The sequence below is a fragment of the Plectropomus leopardus genome, chromosome 5, assembly GCF_008729295.1.
Source record: "Plectropomus leopardus isolate mb chromosome 5, YSFRI_Pleo_2.0, whole genome shotgun sequence".
In the NCBI taxonomy this organism is placed as follows: Eukaryota; Metazoa; Chordata; class Actinopteri; order Perciformes; family Serranidae; genus Plectropomus; species Plectropomus leopardus.
In genome coordinates, this window is record NC_056467.1 from 26,201,719 (window position 1) to 26,229,328 (window position 27,610).

The 27,610-nt window shown below is 37.0% G+C and overlaps 1 protein-coding gene across 1 annotated transcript; it reads right to left on the reverse strand.

Annotated features, from left to right (window-relative positions):
• Positions 1-498: 498 nt before the first annotated feature.
• Positions 499-9,834, reverse strand: LOC121943631 (spartin-like). Its single transcript, XM_042487198.1, is given in 10 exon segments — positions 499-1,805; positions 3,153-3,243; positions 3,329-3,487; positions 3,580-3,774; positions 3,889-4,030; positions 5,497-5,694; positions 7,227-7,610; positions 7,613-7,776; positions 7,779-8,078; positions 9,691-9,834. Coding segments are annotated over 9 exon segments (1,833 nt in total). The 5' UTR covers positions 8,074-8,078; positions 9,691-9,834; the 3' UTR covers positions 499-1,600.
• Positions 9,835-27,610: the final 17,776 nt, after the last annotated feature.

Here is a 27,610-nt window from a genome sequence, read left to right on the forward strand (position 1 = left end):
CTGGAAAGCCACTGAAGGACTGTTTTTGTCTTTGAATAAAATGCTTTTCCAAATACTTCCATCAGTTCAGTTATTATAATGAACACAAATATATCCAATGTTAATTTTTGAAATTAAGGCTGGTGAACTCTGAATCTTACACAAATAATTTTAATGACTTAAAAAAAAAATTCTTAATTTCTGAAATGTTACTAATTCTGAATATTAAACATTGTGCTGTACTTCACATTTGGTACAGAGCATTTACTCCAGCCCTGGTTAGAACAGTAATGTATAATTAATTTGGATTTTTCTCTTTGATATCTTTCAGATACATCTATGAAAAAAAATCTGAGTATGACATAGGAAAAAATGACTGTGATAAACATGTTGCAAAACATACAGCCAGTAGATGGCGGTATTAAGCTGACTGATCCAATACAGCATTTACTGAATTTTTAGTAGATAGATTGCTGAGAATCCCCAAATCATAAAATAATAAAAATACTGAATTTCTTGTTTCTTTGAGCAATTTATTTTGTTCATAAAGTTCTCAGGATTTCAGGTGGCAAAGAAATCTCAATGTGCAACTAGAGTACTTGAAAGCCATCAGAAAGTTACCTTTACCTGCTGAGGTCTTAGATCTTAAAGCTGAAGTTCTAAAAGATTACAAACCAGATCACTCAAAAAAAAAAAAAAAAAAAAGACTGGTTTGCAAGCTAAATTAACATCAAATGTCAAATATCACATTTTGTTAACTGTTGCCAAGTTTCCATCTAAATAAAATCTAGATTTTTAGATGACACAATATCACATTACCATTTTGAAAATATGTGGATACAAATGAACTGAAATGCAGAAGACAGCACTGCACATTGTGGCAGAACACAAACTGAAACAGTCTGACAGTTTCAAATTCTTCAGACTTGCAGTTGAGAGACATTAACATTTTAGTAACCCTCATTCATAAGAGAAAAAAATATATAATTGACTTCAATTTTAAAGTTTCATAACACATTAGATTTTTGTACATCATTTGATATTTGCAGGCACAGTAAGCAGCAGTGATTACTCCTTATGTTGAACACCGCAGGGAAAAGAAAAACAGTATAATACACTTTTTTGTCTGCAAGTTACATGTACACATACTGACATATAGATAATACATTAAGATCATTCATTCAAAGTATATAAATTGCACTTATCCTACCAGTGGGAAACTCAAGCACACAGATGCTTCACGAAGATTAGGAACATTTCCAGTGTTTAGTCAACAATTTAATGCTGTTATGACAAAGAGAAGAGTTAAATTGGTGTCTTCCAAGTTAGGTGATAATACCTGAACGTTAACAGTGTGTACTGAAACACTCTTATAGCCATGTTTTAATTTGGGTTATACAATCTGCAGTTACTCTTCATTTAGGTCCATCTACCATGTTTTACATAAAGATTAAAGTGCTTATGAGCTGTATCAAACTATAGGATATGCATAGAACAGTAGTTATTTTGTAAATATATAAAGTGTTTTATAAATAATGATTATTAAATATAGATTTCTTTGATAGAAGAATACAAATTATGCTTTAAGGCATTCCGAGGGAATGAGGTTGGGCAGTAACATCTATTTTTTCGATTTCTCCACTTGCTTCCCATTCTCTGGCTTTTCCTGAAGCTTGTAGTCTTCCAAAATGGCCTGCGCCGTGTGCTTGCCAGTCTTCTTCACCACAGCTTTGATCCCCAGGTTGTCAACATTGAAGGCAGTGAGACCGACATTAATGGCAGAATTGACAGCGTGGTCTGTGGCTTGTCCTGCTGCTGCCCCATACCTTCATCAGAATCGGATTGGATGAGAGGTCAGAGCAAGAGGCAAGGAACAGATGATTTGGGGAGAATTAATTAAAATACAGTGTAAGGAGTGCAAAGATACCATGCTATATGTGAATTTCCCCGGGAGGATTTCATCCATGCAGTGCACAATCTTAAATTAAGAAATTTGTTCCTGCCAGAATTTCAGAATTTGCATTTTATTCAAACCTTTTTCCACTGTGGTTCAGAATTCTTAGGGTGGGCAATACAGATATAACTATCCATCATATCTATATATCTATCATATACTCCAGTAGTGGTTTTGATGTATTAAAATTTAGCCTCAAAATGGTGACGTGACTTAGATTTCAGCATATATTTGCCACAAATAAACACACGTATAACAAAAATAATAACAACAATAACAAAAATACTAAACGATCAAGTTGGCGGTAGACTAGCAACTCCCTGTGTGCTGTAAGGTAAAATTATTGTTTCTGTCAGTGTAGTCTGGTGGCTTTAAAAATAGCATAAATAACAATTCCAGTTCCTTGTCGGACAGGGCTGTCTGACGGCAAGGTTAAGTGGTAAAACAATCTCAATACAGCGTGTATTTGAACTAAGATTTTTTAAAATGGTTTTCACTTAAATACATTTTGCTGTTCCACAACCACCAGACTTCTACCTACATCAATGCATTTTGAAAACAGCTGAGTTTGAGTTCCCATTAGAAAAACACAAAAAAGAACGCAGACAGACCTGCCCTTTATAGGGAGAAATTGTAAGACATAAACTTAATGGTTTCCAAATTTATATCACCTCATGATATCTTACATATTGCCCAGCCCTATAGAATTCAATCATTTTGTGCAGATATTTTGCGTACCATTGGTACATGTAGCACCAATTCATACAATATGGAAGATTTTTTAAATCAGGCAGGACAGAAAAGCTGCTAATTGTGAAATTCCTATTAGAAACATTTAGAGAGTAGCACCATCATGTGAATTGCCAAACAGGAAAGGGCAGTGGATTAGCACAGCAAAGATGTGCTTTGTGCAAGATCATTCATGTCATGCTTGTGATAGCAGTGGAAAGAGTTTAATAGCTGTGTAAAATTATGAAAAATTACACTTTTCATTGGGTGGGTCAAAGATGTTTTGTAGACCCCTAAATCTGCAAAGTTGAAAAGGAAAATAAGTGAGTGCACATTTGGTTTTGCATGTATAATGCAAATATGTCATTTGCAACATACACATTAAACCTGTTTATAGAGCAGTATGTGTAAAGCAAAACATTGCATTGCTTTATATTAAAGCAAGTGACAGTGGTTAAACAAGGAATTTAAAGTGGAAGGGGAGACTTACTTATGTTTTACAGTGGTGACTGTCTCTGATGCTACACTTGTAGTAATGTTCTTTGCTGCTACTTCCAAACCAGTCCACATGGTTGCAAATCCTGAGCAAATACACAAAATACAGAGCGTGTCAGGCACATTTCAGTACTTCTCTTATTATCTTTGAGAATACAAAGTGTAGTCTACCTTGCACTCCACTGGCAGCCACCACCATGGCTCCATCTATGTTGGAACGCCCATCCTTGTCTTTTTTCATAGACTCCGGGATCAGCTTGCCCCCATGTTTTTTCACATGTGGTGCCAACTCTCGACCCACACAGCCAGCGACAGCACACACCCCGTCCACTGTGGTAACACAGCATTAGTCAATTAGAGGTCCACTGCCAAATAACCACACAAGGTCAGTAAAACATGCTGACTGGGGATGACTTCGTCACCTAGAAACTGGCTGACTTTGACAGCTCCGCCCGTCGCTTGCTTGGCAACATGGAGGCCTTTCGTAACTGTGGGACTGACGTGGGTGGGTTTGTCCTCTGGGGTGATGTGTTCTCTGAGTTTTGATGCTCCTTTGTGAATGGCCTTGCCTGTGAACTCAGCTCCTTTCACCAGGCCCCAGCTTAGCCATGACGCACCTGAGAGTAAACGGGATCACACAGGGCTAGTCACAGAGTCTCTCGTCTTTCCTAATTTATTATTAACAACTGAACCATAAAGATATTTTTGGGGAAGACACTGTTCAACCTCACCTGTCAGGATGCCATTTGCCACCTTTTCACTCCACTCAGGGAGAGTCTTCTCCTCCTCACTTGCTTCTGGTGCAGTCTCTTCAGGTGCAGCGATGGACACCTTCTGACTGAGATTAATGGTGTCTGCAGCTTCATCGGGAGCCTGATCATACAGACACATTGGTTAAACACTGTAAGATGAATACAGACAATGTGAGCTGAAAATAAAACCTATAAGTCAGTCAAATCTTTGACAGCTTGTCTGCTACTTGGTGATGGCTGTACTCATCTCCGCTCAGATGCTCGCTTTTGAATAACCCCCAAAAATCACACAATAGTTCCTCTTATTATTCTGTGCTTCTCGTTACAATAGACTGTTTGTCTTCAACATAGAGACTGCCATTTTAAAATGTCTCCTTGCAGTCAGAAAACAGTCTCCCTTTGTGCTGAAAACTTCAAATTTCCTACTTGACCTAAAAATGAAAATGCAAAAGTGCCTACTTGCTGATGGGGAATCACGTCCATCAGAGAAGGTAAGTAGCCTGATTGCATACATCAAAAATGACCTTGTTTGGAATCGATCTGAGCCAACGTCTCTACCTCCATCACGGCTGAACTGGCACTTGTCTTTCAGCTGAAACTCTGAGGTTGTTCTACCGGCTGCAGATAAGAGCATTATAACTGATTAATTCTCCTCACCTGCCTGTCTCAAATCCCCACAATGCTGAGGTAGGGGTAACTTGGAGAAGTGTGCCAGCTCAGAAGTAAGCAGAAGCAAAGCAAGAGTTTCATGCCAGGCCAAAACAATGAAAAAGTTTGCAATCCTGTTAGTCTGCAGCCTCAAAGAATTGCGTAAATACCAGCTGCAACCTTTTTCATGTGAGGAGCAGATTTAATATCTGCAGTGTGTGCTATGCTTGCAGAATTTGTTAGTGATGTTTGGAGGAGGATATTTTGGGGCTGCCAAAAAGCAATGAAATCACAATATAACTAACAGCTGCACCATTTTGGTCCACTTTTTATTTCAGTCTGCACTTTAAACTGCATTTCAACAACAAATTTGTAAAGTACAGTGTGAGGACAAATCAATTTAAACACCTACACTTATCCAAATGTATTCTTCTGTGTTGAAAACACTTATTTTTTATGTGAACATTAGCAGCTGAAGCTCAGGCATTCTAGTATAACATCAATATTATTGAACAGTCTGACCAACGAGTGGGATCTCAGTTTTCAAGGAGTATGCAAAATGAGGATGCACCCACTGTCACGTGCCTGTAACTACCAATAGCGGCAGAGCACTTTAACTTCAGTCTCATTTGCCAAAAATAGCCCTCTGTGCTCCCCCTGGCACAAGAGGATTTGCCAAAAGGCATTGTGTAAAATCTTTAGTGAATTTCAAGTGCTTATGATGTGAGCATTTTGATGTGAAAACAAGCACATTTTAGAGAACAATTTCTCTGAGAAATCTGTCAGTAAGAAATACAGCATAAAAATACATGGCGTTAAGCTGCAGAGAATCTGTATTGATATATCTTCAAATACATTGGCCCCATTTGAATTTGTTGTCCTTCGAGTGTAAAAACATGTGTTGTGCTGTCACAGAGCTGACTGCACAGCAACACTGACCTGAACCCTGAGATCTGTCATCTGGGACAGCAGGTCCTGGAACATGTCTCTGTCTGCAGCAGGCAGCTCAGAGGACAACACCACCCCAACATAATAGCCAGGAGCAGGCGCCATCATGTCCGGAAACATAAACACACCAGTGTTACACAGCAACACTGGAGAGTCCATGGCCATGAGAGGGTACAGCCACTCACACACCTGTAAGGAAGCAAAATTGAAGTAAGAGAAATAAATGAAAATGTGATGATGAATAACTGAATATATGATGTCATTATTAAGTGTATCAGCCCCAAATGTCTGAGTGATTTCTGAACAATGTGCCCAAATATACAGAAAAAACACAATGACGACTGAATTGGAAGTCATATGTGAGAGGGGGAGAGTGCTTGTAAAGACATCTTGCTAAAGTAGAGGTTCCAAAAATATAACCTCAAAATGACAAGCCTTAACCGTCTACCGGTGACTCTGATTAGTGCAACACAGTGAACCGTCTGACAAACCAGAGGACAGTGTCTCCCTCTGACGGCTGCATGTCTAACAGGATTATAGGGAATAACAGTGTAAGTAGGATTTAGATCATTACTTGCACTGGTGGATCCCTGATGTCACCCTCTGGCAATAGCACCTGGGAAATTCCCCAATGAAGAGTCAAATTTCAGTCTCATGATCCACTACTGTAAATGTATTGGCTGTTTAAACAGCAAAAAAAATCTCTAAACAGGATGAGCAGGATAAGTTAGATAAGTACTGATTTGTCTTTTAACGCAAGCCTAAGCTGATATGTTTACAAAGTTTCATTTTTTCTGAGTGTGAAGGAAGTTAACCCTTTGAAACCTGAGAAAATTGGCTTGATTTCTTTTAAAAACATAAAAACAATGAGCAACTTGAGAAGAAATGACACAAAAAATAGCACAAAATTCATATAAAAAAGTGCATCCACTCCATGTATTTGACAGAAATAAAACAGATTTACTCAGGGTCCAAAGATTTAAATACCTATGAAAGGTATCTGAACCAAGCACAAGAAAACTGATGTCAATCCAGGTTTCAAAAGGGTTAATGTGCAGTGAGTGGGGTACCATCTATGTCCAAGTTTTGATCCAGTAATGATCCTGATGTGGGGCTTCCCAATAAGCTGACGTCATATCTATAAACCCCTTGGGCTTAGGGCACTGAGTGAACACTGCTCACATGATCACGTCCATGAGGCGCGGGATAGAGATCATTAACAAGCGTATCTCCTCCTACTGATGACTCATACAGTCAAAGAGGTCTTGGTTAGCCGAGCAAACATCTTACAAAATCAGGTTAAAGGGTAAGAGAACGACTGGTGACACTGCAGGGATATTTCACATGCACCTATTGCATCAGATGGGCTTGACGGTGCCTTATTTAGTCCTTTTAAGCTGTATACCAAAGTGTTTTTGCAGAGTCCACAAAAAATGATGGTGGAAAGCAGTTAAGGTTGAAAAAAATTAAATGGTGAGAAAACAGATGGTGGAAAAAAAATTAAAGGTAGAAAAAAAAATCTCCCCAGAAACTTTCTAATTTTCCCCAAGAAACTTTCCTCAGAGAAAGTTTCTTGAGGTAATGTGAAAGTTTCTATTTTTTCCCACCATCATTTTTTAAATTTTATTTTCCACCATCTTTTCTTTTTTTCTCTCCCAGGTTCTTTTTTGGGGCTTCGTATGTTTTAGTGTGCTGGGAGAAAAATATTTATCTCATCTTACCTGCAGAAATGCTGGTGGTCTGTTGGGCATTCTGTCAGAGTGGTCACTTGTAAACTTCACCAGCCGCAGGTAGCCCGGGTACGACGGAGCGCTCACCTGCCCTTCAGGCGTGACAAAGAATATCTGTACACCATGAGGGATATACATCAGCTCCTCTCCGTCTTCACTCATACTCTGGGGAGACGGTGTTGAGTTAGATGTTCGACTGTAGAATTCTTCTCCAACCAATGACATTTCCCCTGCGTCTGTCCCGTATGAGATAGAAAGGTGTCCATCAGCTGCCTGAGGAGAGTAAGCTGGAGGCTGTCCGGCTGGAACCACAGGCTGCCGGGTGGGTGAGAGGGGCAGACCACTACCACTACATGCAGGCATGCCTCCGACAGCTCTCCTGCTGCCTTGCCATTAGCAGAGAGGAGGTTTGGAGGAGCTGGCTTCTCTGGCTTGTTTACGGAGGGAAGTTTTGGGTAGAGAACTTCTTTAGACTTGTCTGTAGCATCGGGGACAGGCACACCGCTGGTGTTCAATGTAGGCTCAGATCCCAGGTCAGAGCTGTCTCCAGTATGGCCAGGCGAGTGGTGATGTTGTTCAGTGTCTCCTGCATCTTCTGCTGCATCTGCCTGGCTGAATCCCAGGAGCTGCCCACACACTCCTCTCCCCGAGAAGGCACGCTGATTGCCCTGAGAAGGTGCTGCCGCCCTCGCTTATAGAGCTCCACGGCCTGTACCTTGTCTCCAGCTTCATCCAGTGTGAGTGAGTCTTTATTGATGCACTCGAAGGCCCTTTCATAACCATCTTTGATCACTTGAAGTCTGGCACTGTCAAATGCATCTTGTTTAGCTTTCTCCATTCCCTCTGAAATAAGATCAACAGTTAGATTTACTTACAATTTGCTGAATCAATCCAAACACACTCACACTGGCACGTCACATATACAGCACTAATAATGAGACAAACTCTTGTACAGCACGAGAGAGCAGACGGTCACACACCTTATAGGCGAAAGGTTATTCTACTTATATTTTATGGATTAATAAACTTCCACTCCAGTGTCAGGCTAGCTTTACAAAGTGAAACTCTCACACAACTAGTTGCATGTTGCAAATGAAACATGATTTCCATACAAATTGATTAACAGTCTTGTTAACTCGATATATTAGGTAATTTGCTACAGTTTATTAGCTGCATTCGCAATTTCTCATCTGCCGTATTGCGTTCTTGCTAGATTAGGGTGCGAAATGTCACTGTTACTACGCCTGCATATTTGCATCTTTGTTTCATTTTGTTGCCACATAATGTAAATCCTGACTTTTTCTGACTGGCTACTATGTCTCATAATGGCTGTTAAACATGATAGGGAGAGAGCTATTGGTGCACTACCCTTTAAAATCTGAGCAAATTAGCTTTATTTTTTCAAAAACTTGGGAAAGAAGGCAATAAGCAATTAAAAGAAATGAAACTAATAAATAAATACATTTTTAAAATAGTGAAAAATTAGTAAAAAAAAAAAAAAAAAAAAAAAAAAACGTACAAGAAAATTACCAGAATTAATATTTATAATTATTTTTATTATTGTTATTAAAAAAAAACAACAAAAACATAAAAGTAAAAACAACAAAAAACAGGAAATGACCAGAAAAAAAGTTCGAAAATAAAATATAAATAAATAATAATAGATATTTTACTTTAACGTTATTTTGAATATATAACTATAATAAATATAAATAACGTTTTCTTGATATTTTTCCCTTGTCATTTGATAATATGATAATAACTTTTTCACTTCTTTTATTTTTATTTGTTTGAATTTACAATCTGCAGTGCCAAGTTGCTGAGTGCCTTTCCCCCCATGTTTTCGACAGAAACTAACCATGTAATGCTTGTTAAAGGCGTCTGCACATGAAAAATGTTGTTGATCCACAGTTTAAAGGTTGAATGCATTTTGATTATCCTGGAAGAAAAACACGAACTCGGGCTAAACTCACCTTATCCCCAGTCAGCAGTCATTTCATGACTCGGATAAAGTGACACGTATGAATTAGTCTGTGTCTTTCTGACTGAAGATAAGTAACGTTACCTGATTCACTCAGATTATGTGCGGTGGTTTAAAATGTGTAAAGGAGCTCGTTGAAGTGAGCTAAAACAGGCTACTGTAAAATGAAAAGTTGCCAACACAAGCTAACAGCTGACGTCTTTGCACGAGTTCAAATGTTACGCCTCGTCATTGTCCCTAAAACAACATAAATATGAGAGGACCGTTAACATATGATCCGTGATAGCTACAGTAGTGTTAGCACATTCATTAGCTAACGATGCCCACTTACCCCAGCAAGCGAAAGACTCCTTAGAACAGCTTAATTAGCCTGTTAGCTTTCTTGTAGCTTCCCCTTTGAGCTACCAAACGCCGTAAATTTTAGCAGCTGTCTTCCTGCGTGAAGTTGTGGTTTGCTTTTAATCTCTGACTGACCTTTTTACGACTTTCTTGTATGGAGTAGTGCTGTTAAACACTCCAGCCCACACTGACGACCTTTAAAAACTTGACGTATCGTGGTAGGATATATCGACGCTTCCCTCCAACACGACAAAATAACATGCAGTGTCTCACATGTGTCCCAGAGGTATCTACATTTTTAGTTTTAGTTTGAAAATAACCGGAAGTAGTAATATGACACCACGCTGCATCAACAAAAGCTTGACCTGAGTGTTCTACCATGGATGTCTGGATCATAGATGTATTATGAAGGCCTGAATGGGAATGAGAGTTAACCTGAGAATCACGGAGTTTGATGCCCTCTAGTGGACAAATTGAAGAACTGCAGTTAGTCTAGTTCTTACGGGTGAATGTTTTTATTTATTTACAGTAAAATTATTTTAAAAAAAGAAAAGGAGGAGGAAAAAACAACAGAAAAAGACACACAAAAATCCTCAAATTATTAATTAGAAACAAAAACAGAAAATCAAAAACAAAAAACCACCATCAAAATTTTGTTTATAAAAAAATAATTATTTCAAAACAGTAGGCAATATTTTTTCTTTCATTTAACTGACTGACTAATCCACTAATTGTTGGTGCTTCATTAATATAAACTGTTTGGTAATATAATTTATTACAAAACATATTTTATAAACTCTTGTTATATTTCAATGCAAATATCTTAAGTGGTTAAGTAACTGAAGTGTTCAGATAAATGTTATTGAGTAAAAAAGTACAGTTATTCCCTCTGAAATGTAGTGGGGTAAGAGTATAAAGTGGCATGAAAAGAAAATACTCAAGTGAAGTACGAGTACCTGAAATTTCTACATAAGTTTTGTATTTGAGTGAATTTAATCAGTTACATTAAACCAAGTGGTCCAACCAGAAAATATTATATAAATGTTTTTGTAAATATGCAAGGCTTGTTGGTTCTTATGTATTTCAGGGCTTTCTTATAAATTGTAAATTCATTCATAAAGAGAAGAAAAAGTGATCTGACATCAATAGATCTTTTTATGTGGATAACTTGTTTAGCCATAACAATCAAGCTATTGTTCATCATTTCCCTCTTTAATTCTTCATTATCTCTCCAACTGTCCACTGTTTATTTAACTGTCTTAAGCGTCTGTATCTAGTTAATGTTTTATGTTGTTTATGTATTTTTTCACATTGTTTGATTTAACTTTCTTAAGCGTCTGTATCTAGTTAATGTTTTATGTTTGATTTTTTCAACTGCCTCAAAACGTCGTATCTGTTTCATGTCATTGTTATCTTTTTATATTCCTGTTTATTTATTTATTATATTCTAAGACAGACAGAATGTAGAAATCTCATCTCATTGTATTCTGCATAATGATAACAAAAGCTTCTGCCTCTGCTTCTTGTTCAAATTTAACACCACAATGTTCCACATGAACGCTTGTAAATCCTCTTCCGATATCCAATTCCGAAATGATTCCCAAGAACATCTTAATCCCAAGTAAACTGTAACGACGCTGTTTTGACTAATGTGTTGCAGTTCCTCGCTGCGGCCATAGGAGGGCAGTAAACACGCCGGACACTTAACTTAACTGCTTTTACTGCTACCTGCTGGTGAAAGTGAAAAACTGCAACACATTTTTATTTTTCCAATCAACATCGATGTCAGATGTTTATGGGGACCGAAATTGTGTTTATAAACTAATAGCCAGGCTAAAAGTGCTTGTCTATGAAAATTATTTTCTTTAACTGGGATATAGTCAACAGGAAAAATGCATTTTTGCTACTACTACCCCTTTCAATATAAAGATAGCATTTCATCCAATGCTTTGATAACATTTGTTGGGACACGGAGTGACAATGACGCAGACGGATTCAGAGATTTCTTCTGTTTTTGATAATAAAACACTGCCATATATATCTCTCAATAATTTCGAATTGAAGTTAAAGTTTCTGTTTTCAATAAAATTGTCAAAATTTAATTTACAAGTATGTCACATTTTCTTTTATCAGGATCCTATAACAAGTTACAGGTTACAAGTTTTAGTCGGGAATAAAAACAGATTTATTTTATTTTCGAAGCCTGAGACACAAGTTGCCTTATATTCCCTTTTCTTAGACCAAAAAAATGAATAGCTCTAAAATAAGTTCATGATCTATCTTGTTAAAAGGTAAGTTTGCTCATTAGTTTCAATTAACCTTTTAAATCGTGGCGTTTTAATGCCCTCTAGTGGACATAATGAGCCAATGCAGCCAATTCAAATGAGTCAAGTTAACGTCAATGCAGAAAAAATAGTATATTCTTAATTTCCGGTTAGCACTTTCAAAATAATAGTTACCAAAACTTGTTAAACTACAAACGGTACAAATTAACAGCTGCTCATAAAACTCCAATAAACAACAACAAAAAGCAAACAAACAAAATAAATAAATACATAAAATAAAGGGGTCAGTAGTCCAATCAGAAAACAACAATATATGGATGGTTTTGACAATGGCAAGGCTTGTTGGCTTTTATACATTTCATTGCTTACTTGAAAATTAATAATTAACCCTTAAAACCTGAGCAAATTGGGTTGAGTTCTTTAAAATACAAGGGGATAAGGCAATGAGAAACTTAATAATAATAAATAATAATTAAAGAGTTTATTTGTAATGCACTTTGCATTTGGAACAAATCTCAAAGTGCTAACAAATCTCAGTCTAAAGACTTAAAGCACAGGACTCTCACACCCAAATGTAGCAGTTAATTAGTAAAAAGTAAAGAGAAATTTACCCGAAAAAAGCAAGAGGAAAAAACGACAAAAAAAAGACATGTATAAAAACAAAACAAACAAAAAGTGAGTTTTTTTTAAATATACTTTTTCTCTGCTACATAATATTAAATGTATAATTATAATGATTACTAATATATTTACTTTTATTAATTTCTTGCAATTGGCGGGACATTTCTAATCAAGTTGGACATTGTCTTTTCCGCATGTTTTGAAAGAAATCAAACCAGGTTATAAGGGTTAAATATCTTGCGAGAGGCGTCTGAGTACAGCACAACACAAGAAAGTTCATGTCGCACCAGGTTTTAAACAGTTAAAAGCGGTCTGGCATTAATATTCAGCATCTGTGGATAATAATAATCAAACGATTGATTTAATTTAATAATTTCCCTCCTTTTCCCCATTTACATCCAAAAGTTAGTTATAATATGTTCTAAAATGGGTGCTTTAATTGTTGTTGGTCACAATAAAGAACTGCAACAGATTTTTTTTTCATTAGTCAAGTTAACATCAATGCCAACATCAATTCATCATGAATTGAATACAAATACCTGGACTTTATCTTCATCATGTTGTAAATACACACTGATCTAATTGACCAAGACTGCAATGTTACTGCAGCACATGCAAAAAGTATAAGAAGTTGTCAATTTACTTCTGTACTGTTTGTGTATTTTTCAATATAGGGCAGTGTTAAAATGGAGAGAAGTACTAATAGATGACTATTTTCTGCAGAGGGCGCCAGATCCTTTTTAAATGGAAAGATCTGATGAGACATGGAAATGGAGAAAAACACAGTGGTGGTTTTATTACTCTGGGTTCAAGTTCGTCAGATCTTTTATAACCCTTATAATTTGAGCATTTTGTCCAAGCATGGAAATGATTAGGCCTATAGCTTGGTATAAATGTGCCACTAATGACCATTTAATAGCCAGCATATGGGCATTACACAGAAAGGGCCACCGGCATTAAAAGCCAAATGAACATGCAAAATGTACTAAGAGGTCACTTTTTAACAATCTTTCATGTCCCTGTTTTATTATTCTGACTGCTGCCAGTTTCTGCGGAGGACAGATAGTCGCTGTGAACCTGAGGGTGAACATCAGTCTCAGATTCCCAGCATACATCCTGCACAGATACCACAGGAGGGGCCAGACTGGACACGCTTTTCACACATGAGGAGATATATAACAGTATGCCTTCAGCTCATGTTCATATCTTGTTTAACCATGTCATACCCATGATTTTTTTTTTTTTTAACTCTTGTCCTTGAAATTCCGGTGCTCATTATTGAGTTAATAACCATGTTTGGTATTCTTTATATTGTCAAAACTTTTGTCAAAGTGAGTAAAAGAGAATTAGTAGATAATTTTTCTTTAAATTAATTATTAGTTAATACACTATACAGTACTTAAACCCTTTGAAACCTGGAGCAACATCACAAATTGGTGCAATATCTTTCAAAAACATGGCGGGGGGGACTTTAGCAAGTTGGAAATAAATGTTCCACAAATTGCGAGAAATAAGTAGATTTAGAAAAGTAGAAAAGTAGTAGTAGTAGTAGAAAAGTATTCTGAAAAGCTAGGGAAAAAAAAGAAAAGAGCTAGAGAAAAACACAATTTAAAATGATTATAATTATATATTTTTAAAAAATGCTCGAAAATTACTGTAATTTTTTTTTTTTATTACTTTGTCATCATTCTATGTTTGTTTGTTTATAGGGTTAGGATTGTTTGTTTTTAAAACAAATTTTCATGGAATTTTGTTATACTTTTTACAAATTTCTTGCTAATTTTGGGGGCATCTTTTCTTTTGTTGCTCGATGTGTTTTTCCCATGTTATTAAAAAAAATAAGCCAATTTGCTCAGGTGTCAAAGGTTAATGTCTTAAAGGGCTACTTCTACACTTTTTTGCAGTTTCTTTTGCAATATTTAGATATATGGATCTTATGTTTGCACATTATATGGTTATTTATGCATCAGAGATATACTGACTATGCTGCCAATATACTGCACGTCTTCATGTTTTCTGTTTTGCTCGCTGAACCTCCAAAAGGAAGCTGTATATTTACTACGTTTCCTCATGGTGAGCTCAATAACAACAAACGTCTGGAACCAAAACAGTCTGGTGACACTCACATTTTGTCTCTCATGCTAATTCACATATGAGCAACACATGTGCTCTTCACTGTTTTGAAAGGCTGATTTCTTTTAAATATAGTCTCGTATCCTAATAGATGCGGTTTGGTTTAGTGCAACAGTATTTCAAGATGACATCAGAATAACACTGTAATTTCTATTTACCAGTGTAAATGAAAGCCTGGACAGCCACTAATGATGATTGTAGCCGCACTTTTAAAAGTTGATACCATGACCGCTTTATGTGTTGTTGTTTATTTCATTGTTATTGTTTTTCATCACAGCTGCCACACACAAAGAAGCCACGTTAAGATTTAATCTACCCCAAAACAACCTGTCAGCATTCTTTATGCAGAATGAGCAGACTCAAGGGTTTCTGTACTCACAGAAAGAAATGATAACACAATGATAAAATGAGGAGCGATAATCCAGACAACATTTAAATAAGAAGCACGTGCTTGGTGAAAGAAAAAAAAAAGAAGCAAAATTAAGTTAAACATTATTTATTGGTTTAAATGCTCCTCTGATATTTAAGTTATTTAAATTAACTAAGCTGTGTTGTCATGGAGTTTTCTTCACTGTATTGAACATACAGCCCTGCACCACTGATTTTTACAAGCTGCTCTGTGGATCTCTTTTACTATACTACTATTAGCTTTTATATGTACATTTTACTCCACTAAAAAAAAAAAAATCAGAAATTTGGGTTTGCCCTTTGTCTGACGTCTTATTTTTTCCATGGTGCTGGTCTTCAGTTTAACCACTGAGCACATCAAACACTCCATCACATTTAATAATTAGTCAGTTAAGTCCTGTTTTGTAGTTTGTCTTCATGTTCTTTGTGCCAGATTTTATTTGTCAGCCATACAATTATGACAGTAATTTATTGTTGTCTTTTATATGGTGTTATATATTTAATTCCACTTTGTTCCAGACATATTTATTCCACAATGTATTGTATGCATTACGTTATGCTGTGCAGTGTTTGAGAAGCTACATTAAAAGCATTGCTTTGCAGGCTAACAAATATTTCACACTAGAAGAAGTTGAACTACAGCAAAACTACCCTAGGAAAAAGTCTAGTTTGGTCAACCCTTTAAAATCTAAGCAAATTTGCTTGATTACTCCCAAAAAAAATGGTATGAGAGTGATGAGCAACTTAACAAGAAATAACCCTCAAATTAGCGAGAAAATAGTTGAAAGGTACAAGAAAATGACCTATCCCCGGCTAAGTTTTTGAGAGAAAGCACACCAATTTATCTCAGATTAAATTGCTTGAAAGAAAGGAAGACGAAAGAAAGACGCCTGACTGAAGCTTAAGAAAACTGATGTTGAGGTGTTTAAGTGTTAACTTAAGCTACTCACAAAAAGTATTCCAAACTTCCAAAAAGCCTCCAAATGCATGTAGTTTACTACTCCCTAACACTTCTGTTATGGTGCATGTTTATTGTCAAAGTGATTAATGATGTTATCACCTAATTACACATCTCTACTAGGTTTGGAACGCCTTCAAAATAATGACTATATAGGTCTAAAGAAGTGCTGCAACAGCTAAGAGTTTGAGGCATAGACTTTATATAAAGATTTTCCTTATAGGTATACAGTCTACTGGTCTGTTGAGCTTAACAGCTTTCTCAGGTATTAATCACACGTGTTTAAATCAGCCCCTGCCTGTTTGCCAAAAACAAGAGCCTTTATTTCCTTTATTTAACTTCAAAAACATGTATTAGTGCAAAGAGAATATAGGGGACTTTTTAATTCTTTTTTTCTTTTCTTCTCTTCTTTTTTTTGCATCTTGTGTTTCCCTGCAGCAAAGCCACAAATTAATGCAGCTCTAATAGCACACTTTCAGAAGGTGTGTGTGTGTGTGTGTGTGTGTCTTTTGTACCATAAATAAAGATTTCTGACACTAATGTCACTGAGAACAATACTGTTTCAAATGAATTAATTTCCTTTAGTCTTTGTATTGGCTGCAGTGGTCACTTGTAATTAATGTTGCCAGTATTCTTATTTAAAGCTGCTTGGGCAAGCCCATTAAATAAGCGATCATTGTAACAAGGAAGTTATGTCACAGCAATTCCATATGAAGTTAATTACATAGACATGGCAAGCGATTACATCTACAGATGTTGAAATCAATATAGAACAATGTATGCTGTCACCAAAGAAAAAATTATCCATCAACAAATGTATGAAAACATTAGATGTTTAGTTAATTGAATTCCTGTTCGTAAAGATGTATTATAGGGTGATAAACAAACTATGCCATAACTGTAGATGATTGAGAATGAAGGTATGCAACCAAGTCAGAGAGGAAAAACAGACGGCACATGATTCCAATTAAGACTAGTGTCGAAACTCATGTTGTCTTTCTTTTCCTACTGAAGATGTTTAAAAAAAGAAAAGAAAAAAAAGATAAAAACACACAGCAGCTGTGTCCTGCAAACCACATTGTGTTTTGTTTGAGGCAGGAATACAGTACATACCTCTTACACACTCCTAATAAAACCCATATGAATTAATACGGCTCCTCATGGACAACAGAACCTTCAGTCACAGTTTTCCCCTTAACCGTCCACTGAGGCTTATAATAGGGTAAGTTATTGTCCCCACAGTGCAAAGTTTATACTGGTTACAATAAGTTTTTCCTTCAGGCATAACAAAATGTGCTTTAGTTTTGGGAAAAAATGTTATTCAATTTCACAAAAATTTCTACAACTTTTTAGAAAAGAATAACTTTTCTTTTGAAGTGAGGCTGTAGTCACGGGGTCAACATTGGGGGGGGGGCACATTGCCTGTGTGGGTCTGCAGGATGACATTTTGACACTAATTTTACCTTATCGTGCATATCCTGACTAAAGTGAAGTGTTACTACTGTAGTGTTATTACTGATACGATGTTACAATTATAAGATGAAGAACAGAGAATCAAAAAAACAAAAAAACAAGCACAACGCCAGCACACAATGATTTCACTTACTTAATATGAGCACAAATGAACAGAAATGGACGTGTTTCAGCAAAAGAACCATCATCAGTCATTAACTTAATGAATAGTAACTTTACGCAAAGCCAGCGGGTGGAATATGCTGAGATTATGGGCTGTTTGCTAACTATAGTTAGTTTAGTTAGATAGTTTCTGAGACCAGTTTTGCATAACTTTACAAAAAAAAATCACCATTTGGGGGCCCAGTAGCTCATCTGGTAGAGCAGGCGCCCCATGTTCAAAGGTTGTGTCCTTTCCAGCTCATGGTCCTTTGCTGCACGTCATCCCCCTCTCTCCCTCTTTCACGCTACACCTGTCTGTAGCCTGTCCTGTCCAATAAAAGCAAAAAAGCCCCAAAAATAATCTTTTAAAAAGTTACCATTCATAAAACAGGCTGATCTCATAGAATGTTTGTACATTTTCCTATGAGAAGTACTGCACCAAAATTCATACATATCCTATGTCAGGCATATCTGAAGTCTGGCTCGGGGGCCAATCATAATATTAAACTTCCCTCGGCTTGACTTTCAAAATATACTGTGGCCCGCCACATAATATTGGTTTATCAACCACGATCAATTTGCATTTATTCCCTTCACGTCACAAGCAAGACTATAATTCAGCTTGTAGACATGCATCAAGTAGGAATATGCTTTTATAAACAGACAGTAAACAGGCAAACTGAAAAGTTACCTAACAGCAGACATTTCCTGGAAGGTACCAGACATAGCCACAGCAAAGAAACGTAAAATGGACAGTGAGGACTCCTGCATTTTCACTAAAAGATAAAACTGTAGCGTTTGTCTTTTTTTTTTTTTTTAACTTAGCTATTTGATGTGAGAAGCCACTGGCCCCTAGGTATTTTCACATTATAGAAATTGGCCCCCATTCAAAAAAGTTTGGAAACCCCTACATAATCATGAGCCAGGTACTGGCATATAAGGTCACTGACCGAATGTTACCATATGAAGAGTTTGGAGTGACAGTGTGATACATATAAACATTTGGTAAGGCAAATTTTGGAAGGCTGTGATCACAACTAGTAGAGGATAAAGAAGGAGGATGACCCCATAAGGTGAATGGGTCACAAAATAAAGGACTTTCCCCTGGAGACCGAGTGAACTTTGAGTGAACTTTGAACCAATTTAAGGTACATCTTCACCATGTTTTTTTTTCCGTAAACCCAATCACAGATTTTACTCATCTAAACCAAAGACCCCAACCATTTTTCTTACCTATCTACAGTAACCTCACTTGTCTAAAAATAACCTACATAACTTTAGTTTAAGTATGTAAACTAATGTGAATTCATTCATTCTTAGAACCCCAGTTTGTAGGCAAAATTATAAGAACCAGTATATGAGGATATAGTGCATAGAAGTTATTTTCGTAACATAAAATAAGTGAGGTTGCCTGTTGTAGCATAGCATTTATCTTAATTTAGCATATATTTGTTTTAAATCAGTATATTGATAAAATATATCTTGAGCATTTTGAGTATATTTGAATATTGGAATATTGAATATTTTAACAAGTAATTATTGTTATCACTAGATATCATCATAAGTTACAGGAGGCTGATTTTTAAAAAAAAAATTTTTTCCTAACTGTAGATGAAGAAAAAAGGACTGGATCACACTCCCTAGTAAACCTTTCTCTGGCCTATGATTTACGGGCAGAGAGATCCTGTTCTCTTCTGACTCCAAGAAGTTGCAGAGTCTTTGAGCTATGGTTCTCGAGGTGAAACAAGGCTCTCATATTTGGAAAAACAATCTGTCCTCAGTTTAACCGCTGTGTCTGGTTGAAAGTGTACTAAATATGGAGGGGGTACAGCTAATGTGAAACAGTCTCATAGTAAGAGTGATTAAAGTATAACATGAAGGTAAACCTTTAAAAGCTTTCTCCTGATAAATAAATAAAAAATAAAAAAATAAAAAGGTTTCTTCAATAAATCACTTTGCTGTTAAAAAGTTATTCGCTTTACCAGAGGCTATATAAGTCCTTCCAGCAACCTGACAGCACATGAGCACTTTACCTCAGGAGAAACGACTGTGTTACCTGACGTCATTTGCACTAAAGTAAGGTATGCTTCCCATAAACTTCAACACAGGTAGTTTGTTGCACTTGGACAAAGTTTTTCTTTGTAAAAAATCCATATCAAATATTATTAAATTGAGGTTTGCCCCTGTTGCTTCTTGTTTGTGTGTTCCTACATTTTTAATTGGATTAAAAAAATATTGAAGGGAGTGGCAGTTTAGATTTTGGCTGTGTATTGATTGTGCTTTATGGTTGTGGGTTACTCTGAGGCTAAAGAACAGTAAGTAGTTCAGCTGAAATGTAATTGTAGCTATATATTTAGATAAGATGTATCACTCTGTTTATACTTTCAGTCCGTGGTGCTTAGTGCACTCTCACTGTGACAGTGAAACTTTATCTCCTTCCCCCACTAATGCTCATTACGATGTACATATTGCATATTGTCTTGCCAGAACTGGAACTGTACTGATGCAGACACATGTAATGGCTTTGCTCCCAGCTAGTCTCATGAACCACATTTCCATTTCAAAATAAAAAGCTGCCAGAGGTCATTACAAATAATGTCCTTACTGAACAAATACTGTGCTTCTGAGTGAAGTTCTGTCTTTGTCAGGCAATGTATGATATTCATGGCTGAGCGACTAATGATCACAAACCCAATTCAGAAGTAGGAGTCAGATCAAATGTATCTCACCATAGTTGCATGTTTAATATCGCGTGTATACCTAAAGCCACTAAGGAATATCAAGTACATGAGCTTTACTAATGAGAAAGCCAGTGATGGAAGATTCACAAACACATGCAAACATCATTGGTGCAGTTTCCCAAGACAGTAAAATATCACTGGCACTGGAAAGTGTTAAAGGAAGGCCAAACATATTGGGTCTGCTAAATCAACACCAAGATAGCCAACAACCGATCTAAGAGATAGAAAAATAAGGAACAAATTGAGGGTTTTGCATGCATTTGATTTTTAAAAATTGTTATAAACGTTATTTAGATGTAAATATCTTTTTGTAGTCAATGATTTGATTTTTTTAAAGGATGCAGAATACATAAAAATGTGGAAAACAGAAGCCAGCATCGAAATACATTTACTCCGTCAAAGCATCCCTATGAGAGAAAAGATGCTGTAATTATCATCATAATTGACAAAGTTGCATGTGTGAAGAGTGTTGAAGAAAGCATGATTAATGACCTCCACTGGTACCCTGAATGCATGGTAATAACATGGCTTAGCATAATGTTTTTGTTTTTTTGCCAACATCATATGCAGTATGATACTTTAAAGGGAATTTGTTTAAAGGTCCAGTGTGTATGACTTAGGGGTATATATTAGCAGAATTGGAAAAAATATAATGTTATTTAGTGTTTAATTATGTAAAAATAAGAATAAGCCATTTATATCTACATAGGGAGTGTGTCTTTGTTTACCTAGATTACATTGTTGCCTTGCCATGGACTGCCATGTTTCTACAGTGGCCTAGGGCAGACAGACCAAACACTGGGTCTGAATACGGCAAATAATGTCTGCAGTTTTTTGTTTGTTTGTTTGTTTGTTTAGTAAGCAGACCCTCAGAAAAACACAGATTTTTGACCTGAAACTAATTTTTTTAAGCGATTTACAGGTTTAACTCACTCGCTTCATTTGTTTTGGAGACAAGGAAACCTTGGCAGATAATTTGGCTCCTGGTAAAAAAACAATGTCTAGATCTTAAGTCATCAGTGAAAAAAGGTAAACAAAGATTTGGAGCATGAAGGGTGAAACTGCTTTTTTTTCAGTGTTTTATCAGTTTACCTGATCTGTTTGTTTTAGAAAGAAAGGGGCCCTTTGTGGATAATTTAGCCCCCAGTATAAACCTCCTGAACATTAATGCTAAAGGACTTCTAACTGGGAGAAGTTTTAGCTGGTTGCAATGTGTAAATCTCCCTGAATCTTACACACTGTACTTTTAAAGACAATAATTCAGAATTAAATAATTTTGTCATGATACCAATATCAACATTAAGATAAACTTTCTGGTGAGATTTCTCCATTTTGGTTTTGGCCATATCCTGTTTTTGATGCTAGATGGATAATATCATAAAGAATAGTCAAACAAGGTCAAATAAATGTAGTTACTTGTGTAACATAACCCACAATCAAGGAGAGAAGCCCATAAAAGTCTTACTGTAGTGAAAATCTCACCACTTGCCTCAACACATCATGACTTACAGCACTCTTGGCTCAGTTTCAAGTGTAGAAAATGGAGATGTGTTCAGCATGCCAGCACAGATAGAGGAATTCATCAGCTGTGTGTAGGTGTGGCTCTGCTATATTATTATATCTCAAGGCTTTCAGAGTCTGAAAAACTTGGCATTTAAACATGTAATAAATTCTGGGTAATGATGCATGAATAACATGTCAGGATGTAGTGTTGAGGTCAACCCTTGACTCCAAAATCATGGTGTAAATTACTGTAAAAATATACCTGTTTTAAGACACATATTTGGTTTTAGCTGTTTATTGATGCACAGTCATGGGGCTCCGGAGCTCCTTATCCATTTTCAAATACCCGTAAAATGATTTTAAAAGTTTTCTTTACCACTGTTAAGTAAATCAACTCATTTATGATCATCCTCTTGGATGTTAATATCTCCTTGAATTTTCCAAAGAGGCTCAAAGTTTGATCAAAGTCCCCCTCCAGTCAAAACATTTAATTTGCTGATTGTAGCTTGGGATGTTTGACCTGTACTGTGCAAGATGATGTATGTGCAACGTTTGAAACTAGAAGGCTGTTTTCAACTTGATCTGCCGAAGGGGGAAAGTTCATCTTTGTGTTTATCTAAAATCTGAGTCTCAGACATGTACATACGGGCAGGATTTTGTATAATCACAAAATGTGTGGCAGTTAATCAGAGTCCAAGTTGCAGTTTCCAGTGATGTATTGAGCAAACTCAAAGTGTCTGGGGCATTTAGACCATTGAGTCAAGAAGGAGACATCTTGTATAGAGCAGTTAAGGCCCAGACATGCCAAACCATTGTTAAAATCCCGGTGTGCTGCCTCTGTCTCGCCTAAAATTGCACATAAATAAACTGCGAACACTTCAACCAATGACCAACTGGCACATACATTTTGTGCCTATGTGAGAGGAAATAACACTCCATACCAGCAGGTGGTCTGTATTCATCATTCAAAAATAGGAAATTGGAGACCAACAGGATGGATTCAAGATGCTAGTCAGCCTGTTAGCACATAAACAACACAACCCGCTGTTGCAAGAATTCCCAACATCAATAATTACGGACCATTTAAGCTAGGAAGAGCTCATTGGCTAAAAACAGAATCTTACCTAATAGAACAAGTTTGTTTCAATCTCACTCCCTCTTAACTTTAGTTGTTTGTTTGCTTTCCTCACATCCAAACCGCTAATCAGAGTGATGCCATCTACCAATGAATCATCTGAAAAAACGGCCGACTAGTGCCAACAGTGAGGGACATGCTACAAAAACTCACCGAAGGCCCAACAATGACCAATGGCTTAGCGTAAATCATCTTGTTTATTATGAACCTCTTGAATGTTAACGTCTCTTTGAATTTTCCATCAAGACTCAAAGTTTAATTTAAGTCTCCCGCCAGTCAAAACATTTGAATTGCTAATTGTGGCTTTACTGGGATGTTTGACCTTTTATGTTCAGAGTGATGTATGTGCAGAGTTTGCTCTCCTCTTTGCTTCCTCAACGTCAAACACCTTTATACACCTTCAGACACACCACCAATGTCCACGTAAGGCACATTAACTACATTACACAATATGAAACAAAACAAGGAACAATTACTGTGTGTGCCTCTGGGACCACATGTAGAATTTCGTCACTCTGGAGTTGTACATTTGTTGTCTGCAGCAGGTCTGCAGCCATGTTGCTCTTACCAACAATGCTACTGACCTATGACCTCACCAGATGACATCACATTTCCCACAACGCCATCATCTACACTGGGTGATGTTACTCTCTGCATTTTGTTAAAACCTTACATGACAAGCAATATATTTTCTGACCAGCATTTTTTAAGTACCTCTGAGACACATTTTTATCATTTGTTTTTATCTTTTTAACACCTCTTTTATCACATTTTAAATGCTTTTTAAAAAAAAAAACTTTATGAACTTAAAGGTAATGAATTTATAACTTAAAGACATAAAAAACACATCAATAAAACTGTCTCTGAAACAGTTACAAGGATTGTGTGTCATCACAAAAAGTTTGGCAGCCAATCAAAGTCCAACATGCAATTTACAGGGAAGTGCTGTGCAAACAAAACGTGCAGAGAATATATATCGCCATTCTGTCCAGCAGGAGACATCTTGTAGACAACAGTTAAGGCCAGACACACCAAAATCACATCTACAATACAAAGGCATACTGTTGCATCACCTCATTGTTGCCTGTTTTTCAGCCCAAAAATTGCACTAGAACACATCCCAAAGCATGTACATTCTGCACCTGCATTAGACGAAAGCAAGCGGTGGTAATAATTCAAAAAGGGAGACCTTAGACTGACAGGAAAGACTCAAGACACTAGTTGGCCTGGTAGGACATTAACAACACAACCTGATGTTGAAAGAACAAAGGATATTTACTATGTGCCAGCGAACAATAACACAAAAAATAATGACCCATTTCTTTTAAAGAGCTTAATAGCTAGAAATAGAATCTTACCTATAATAAAGAAGGTTTGTTTTGATTTCACTTCTTCTTGACTTATGTCAAGTTAAGTTTGCTTTCCTCACTTCCTTTTCTCTTCTTGTGTGCTGTGCTCAACTGCCAATCAGAGTGATTTCATCTGCCTATGGGCTCTGCAGTGTCTGACGCCGATTGAACATGCTGAGCTGGCCAAAAAAACAAAAAAGGGCTGAATAGTGCCATCAGTGAGGGACACACTGCAAAAACTAAGGTGACAGATGCTTAACCGATTAGTGTGTTGGGGCCCTTTAGACTTTTGTAATTGATTGACTCTGGATTATGTAGATGTAGAGGGAGTAGATGTGATTTTTAGAGTTGTCAAGCAGGCAATTGTACATTTTTTAATGTAAAAGCAAATCTGATACAAATATTATCCAAAGCAGAGTATTACATAGCTAAACAAGTCTTTTTTTCAATGCTGTTTGATCTCCTCATGTTTCATTCTGTCTGCTGGTTCTAATGACTGAAATATTAATTTCCAGTATTGCATCACATGGAAAACTCAAAATATCACGTGTATCATTTTGCACACATTTTCCAGTAATTTAGTTTGACTAGTTTCTTTGAAGACTCTGCCTTAAATTCAAAATAAACTTCTGTGGGTTGAACCATGCTCGACAACATGAATATGTGATGATGGACTTGCTGCAGTCCACGGGGATGATGAGTTTAGGTCAGGCGTGGCCTTAATGGAAACAAAAATCTGCTTCTTTCACTTTAAGTTTTATTCCAGAAAAAACAATTTACACCAAGTTTCTTTAGAAACTTCCTCTATGTGTAATAAACTGTAAATCAATAATTCAATGAGTTAGCTTCAATAGAATATTACACTGTTCATATTTTTGATTGCAACTGTGAACTTTGTTTTCCTGCAGTGACGAAGAAACACTGAGCCAAGTCTCAGACCATCCCACTACCAATGGCTGGACAGAGAGGAAATGATAGACTGGAAATCTGGACCGTGAAAGCACAGGGAATCCCGTCTACGTGGCTCCTGACTCCCAGAAACTGCTGGAGGAGGGGAGGGGGAATGTTGTTGGCACCAGCTAACTGATCTTGAAGGAAAAGAGTGAAATATGGCCTTCCAACTCCTGTGACCAGCAGCAAAAACAAAACTATTATATGTAGCCTGTATGAACAGTGATAATAGTGTGAACCTGTGCACTAATGGCTTCATTATGAAGTAATGTGCAGTGGATAGTTTTCAATATCATTCCCCGAGGGACCATAATTCAGAGTTTCCTTGGCTCCCTGCTGTGCAAATGTGTTCATAAATCCATGCAGATGCATTGTAACTTAAAAAAGCACAAAATACTTGAACTGAAAATAAGGAAGCCCAAGGGGAACATTTTTTTTTTTTTTTACAACTGGTTTAGGTCACAGAATAAATAATTAAATAACTTTGTAAAATTTGTAAATAGAGCCATCTAGCTCTAAAGTTGGGGGACTCTGAAACAGCAAAGGGAACTGGTCAGAATTAATGCCACACAGGGCAAGATACCCAAACTTTTAGTCCAAGCTCCAAGAATGCATTATCCTTCATTTCCCACAATGCAACTTGCTTGAATCTTGGCTCAAAGCCTCCCCTAATGCAATGTGTTTTTCATCCATGCCCAAAAAATAGCTACACAAAATAGTGATAAAGTGTAGGTCAAAATACAAGGGCTCGAAAGGATTTTTCTCTCTCAATATATCTATTTTATTAAAACAGCGGCTAAAACAAAGTTTACTTTGTTCTACCGTCATCATATTAGTTATTAATCTTACATATATAGACAGCAACATAATCTCATCGCTATGCATCCTGCAGAATAGTGTGTTTAAAAAAAGAAAAAACAGTATTTTAAAAAGCCTGTTGCTTTCTTTCATTCACTTCCAAAACAAATACACAGCAAGCCAGATCAAGATTTCTAGGAGGCGGTGAGGCTCATGGAAACAGGACTACCCCCTCATGTGGCGCCAAAATCAACACAAAATAAAACTTTCTTTAGTTGCTTTAACTGGTTGTTTGCTGTGCTTTTACAACTGTGCTGTACTGTACAACAATATGAATTTGTAATAACCATAACCTTTTTGCAGTCATAATCATGGATATATTACTGAACACGCCAACCAGACACATGCCCAGTGGCCCAAGGTGTCAGGGGAACTTTGAACTTCACCTGGAACTGCAGAGACATGAACTAACTACTAAAACTGGCAAAACAACCACAAATAAGAGACACCAAACTACTTCAAAGAGCCAAAATTACCTTAATAAGACAAATAATTATTCCAAAGCGGCAGGGGCCCTTCTGTGCGGGGTTAGCATGTTCTCCCCGTGTCTGCGTGGGTTCTCTCCAGGGTCTCCGGCTTTCTCCCACAGTCCAAAGACATGCTGGTCAGGTTTATTGGCGACTCTAAAATGCCCTTAAGTGTGACTGTGAGCTTGAATGGTTGTCTGTCTATATGTGTCAGCCCTGTGATAGTCTGGCGACCTGTCCACGGTGTACTCCGCCTTCCCCCCGATGACAGCTGGGATTGGCTCCAGCCCCCTGCGACCCTTAGGAGGACAAGTGGTTATGGAAAATGAATGAATGAAGGAATGATTCAAAAGCGACATAACACGACCAAAAAAAGACACAAAGCTACTTCAAAAAGATCCACAAGGAGATACAAAATGACCAAAAGAGACCACAAATTACTCCAAAAAGTCAAAAAATAACAAGAAGGAGACACAGAATATCCACAAAGCCACAAAAAAGTTGCAAAACAACTGCAAAGAGGGAGCGCCTGGTGGCTCAGTTGGTAGAGCGGGCACCCAATGTACAGAGGCTATGTCCTCGCCACAGCGGCCGCGGGTTCGATTTGCCGAAACCCTTTGCTGCATGTCAACCCCTCTCTTTCCCCCTTTTATACTATAGCTGTCCTATCACCAATAAAGGTAAAAAAAAGGCAAAACAACTCCAAAGAGATGCAAAAACACAAAGTCTGTGTCTTGCTGATGGAGAGGTGGTTGGACCTTTTCCATCTGTGCCCATAAACCCAGTGTCTCATTATCGGCCCATGATCTTAACCATATTGTAGCTGTCGTGTACAGTTACTGTAGAAACAGAGCATTGTTAAACATTTGCACTGAATATATTGTGGGGTTTTGCAGTATCATCCAATACTGACAGTCTTGGCAAAAGGTTTAGCACTCCTTGTGACAAATACAATGATTTCAATGTGTAAAATCAGTGGAGTGCTTCTTTTTTGACTTCCTTTTTAACTACTTCCTTAACAGTTTATAGGTA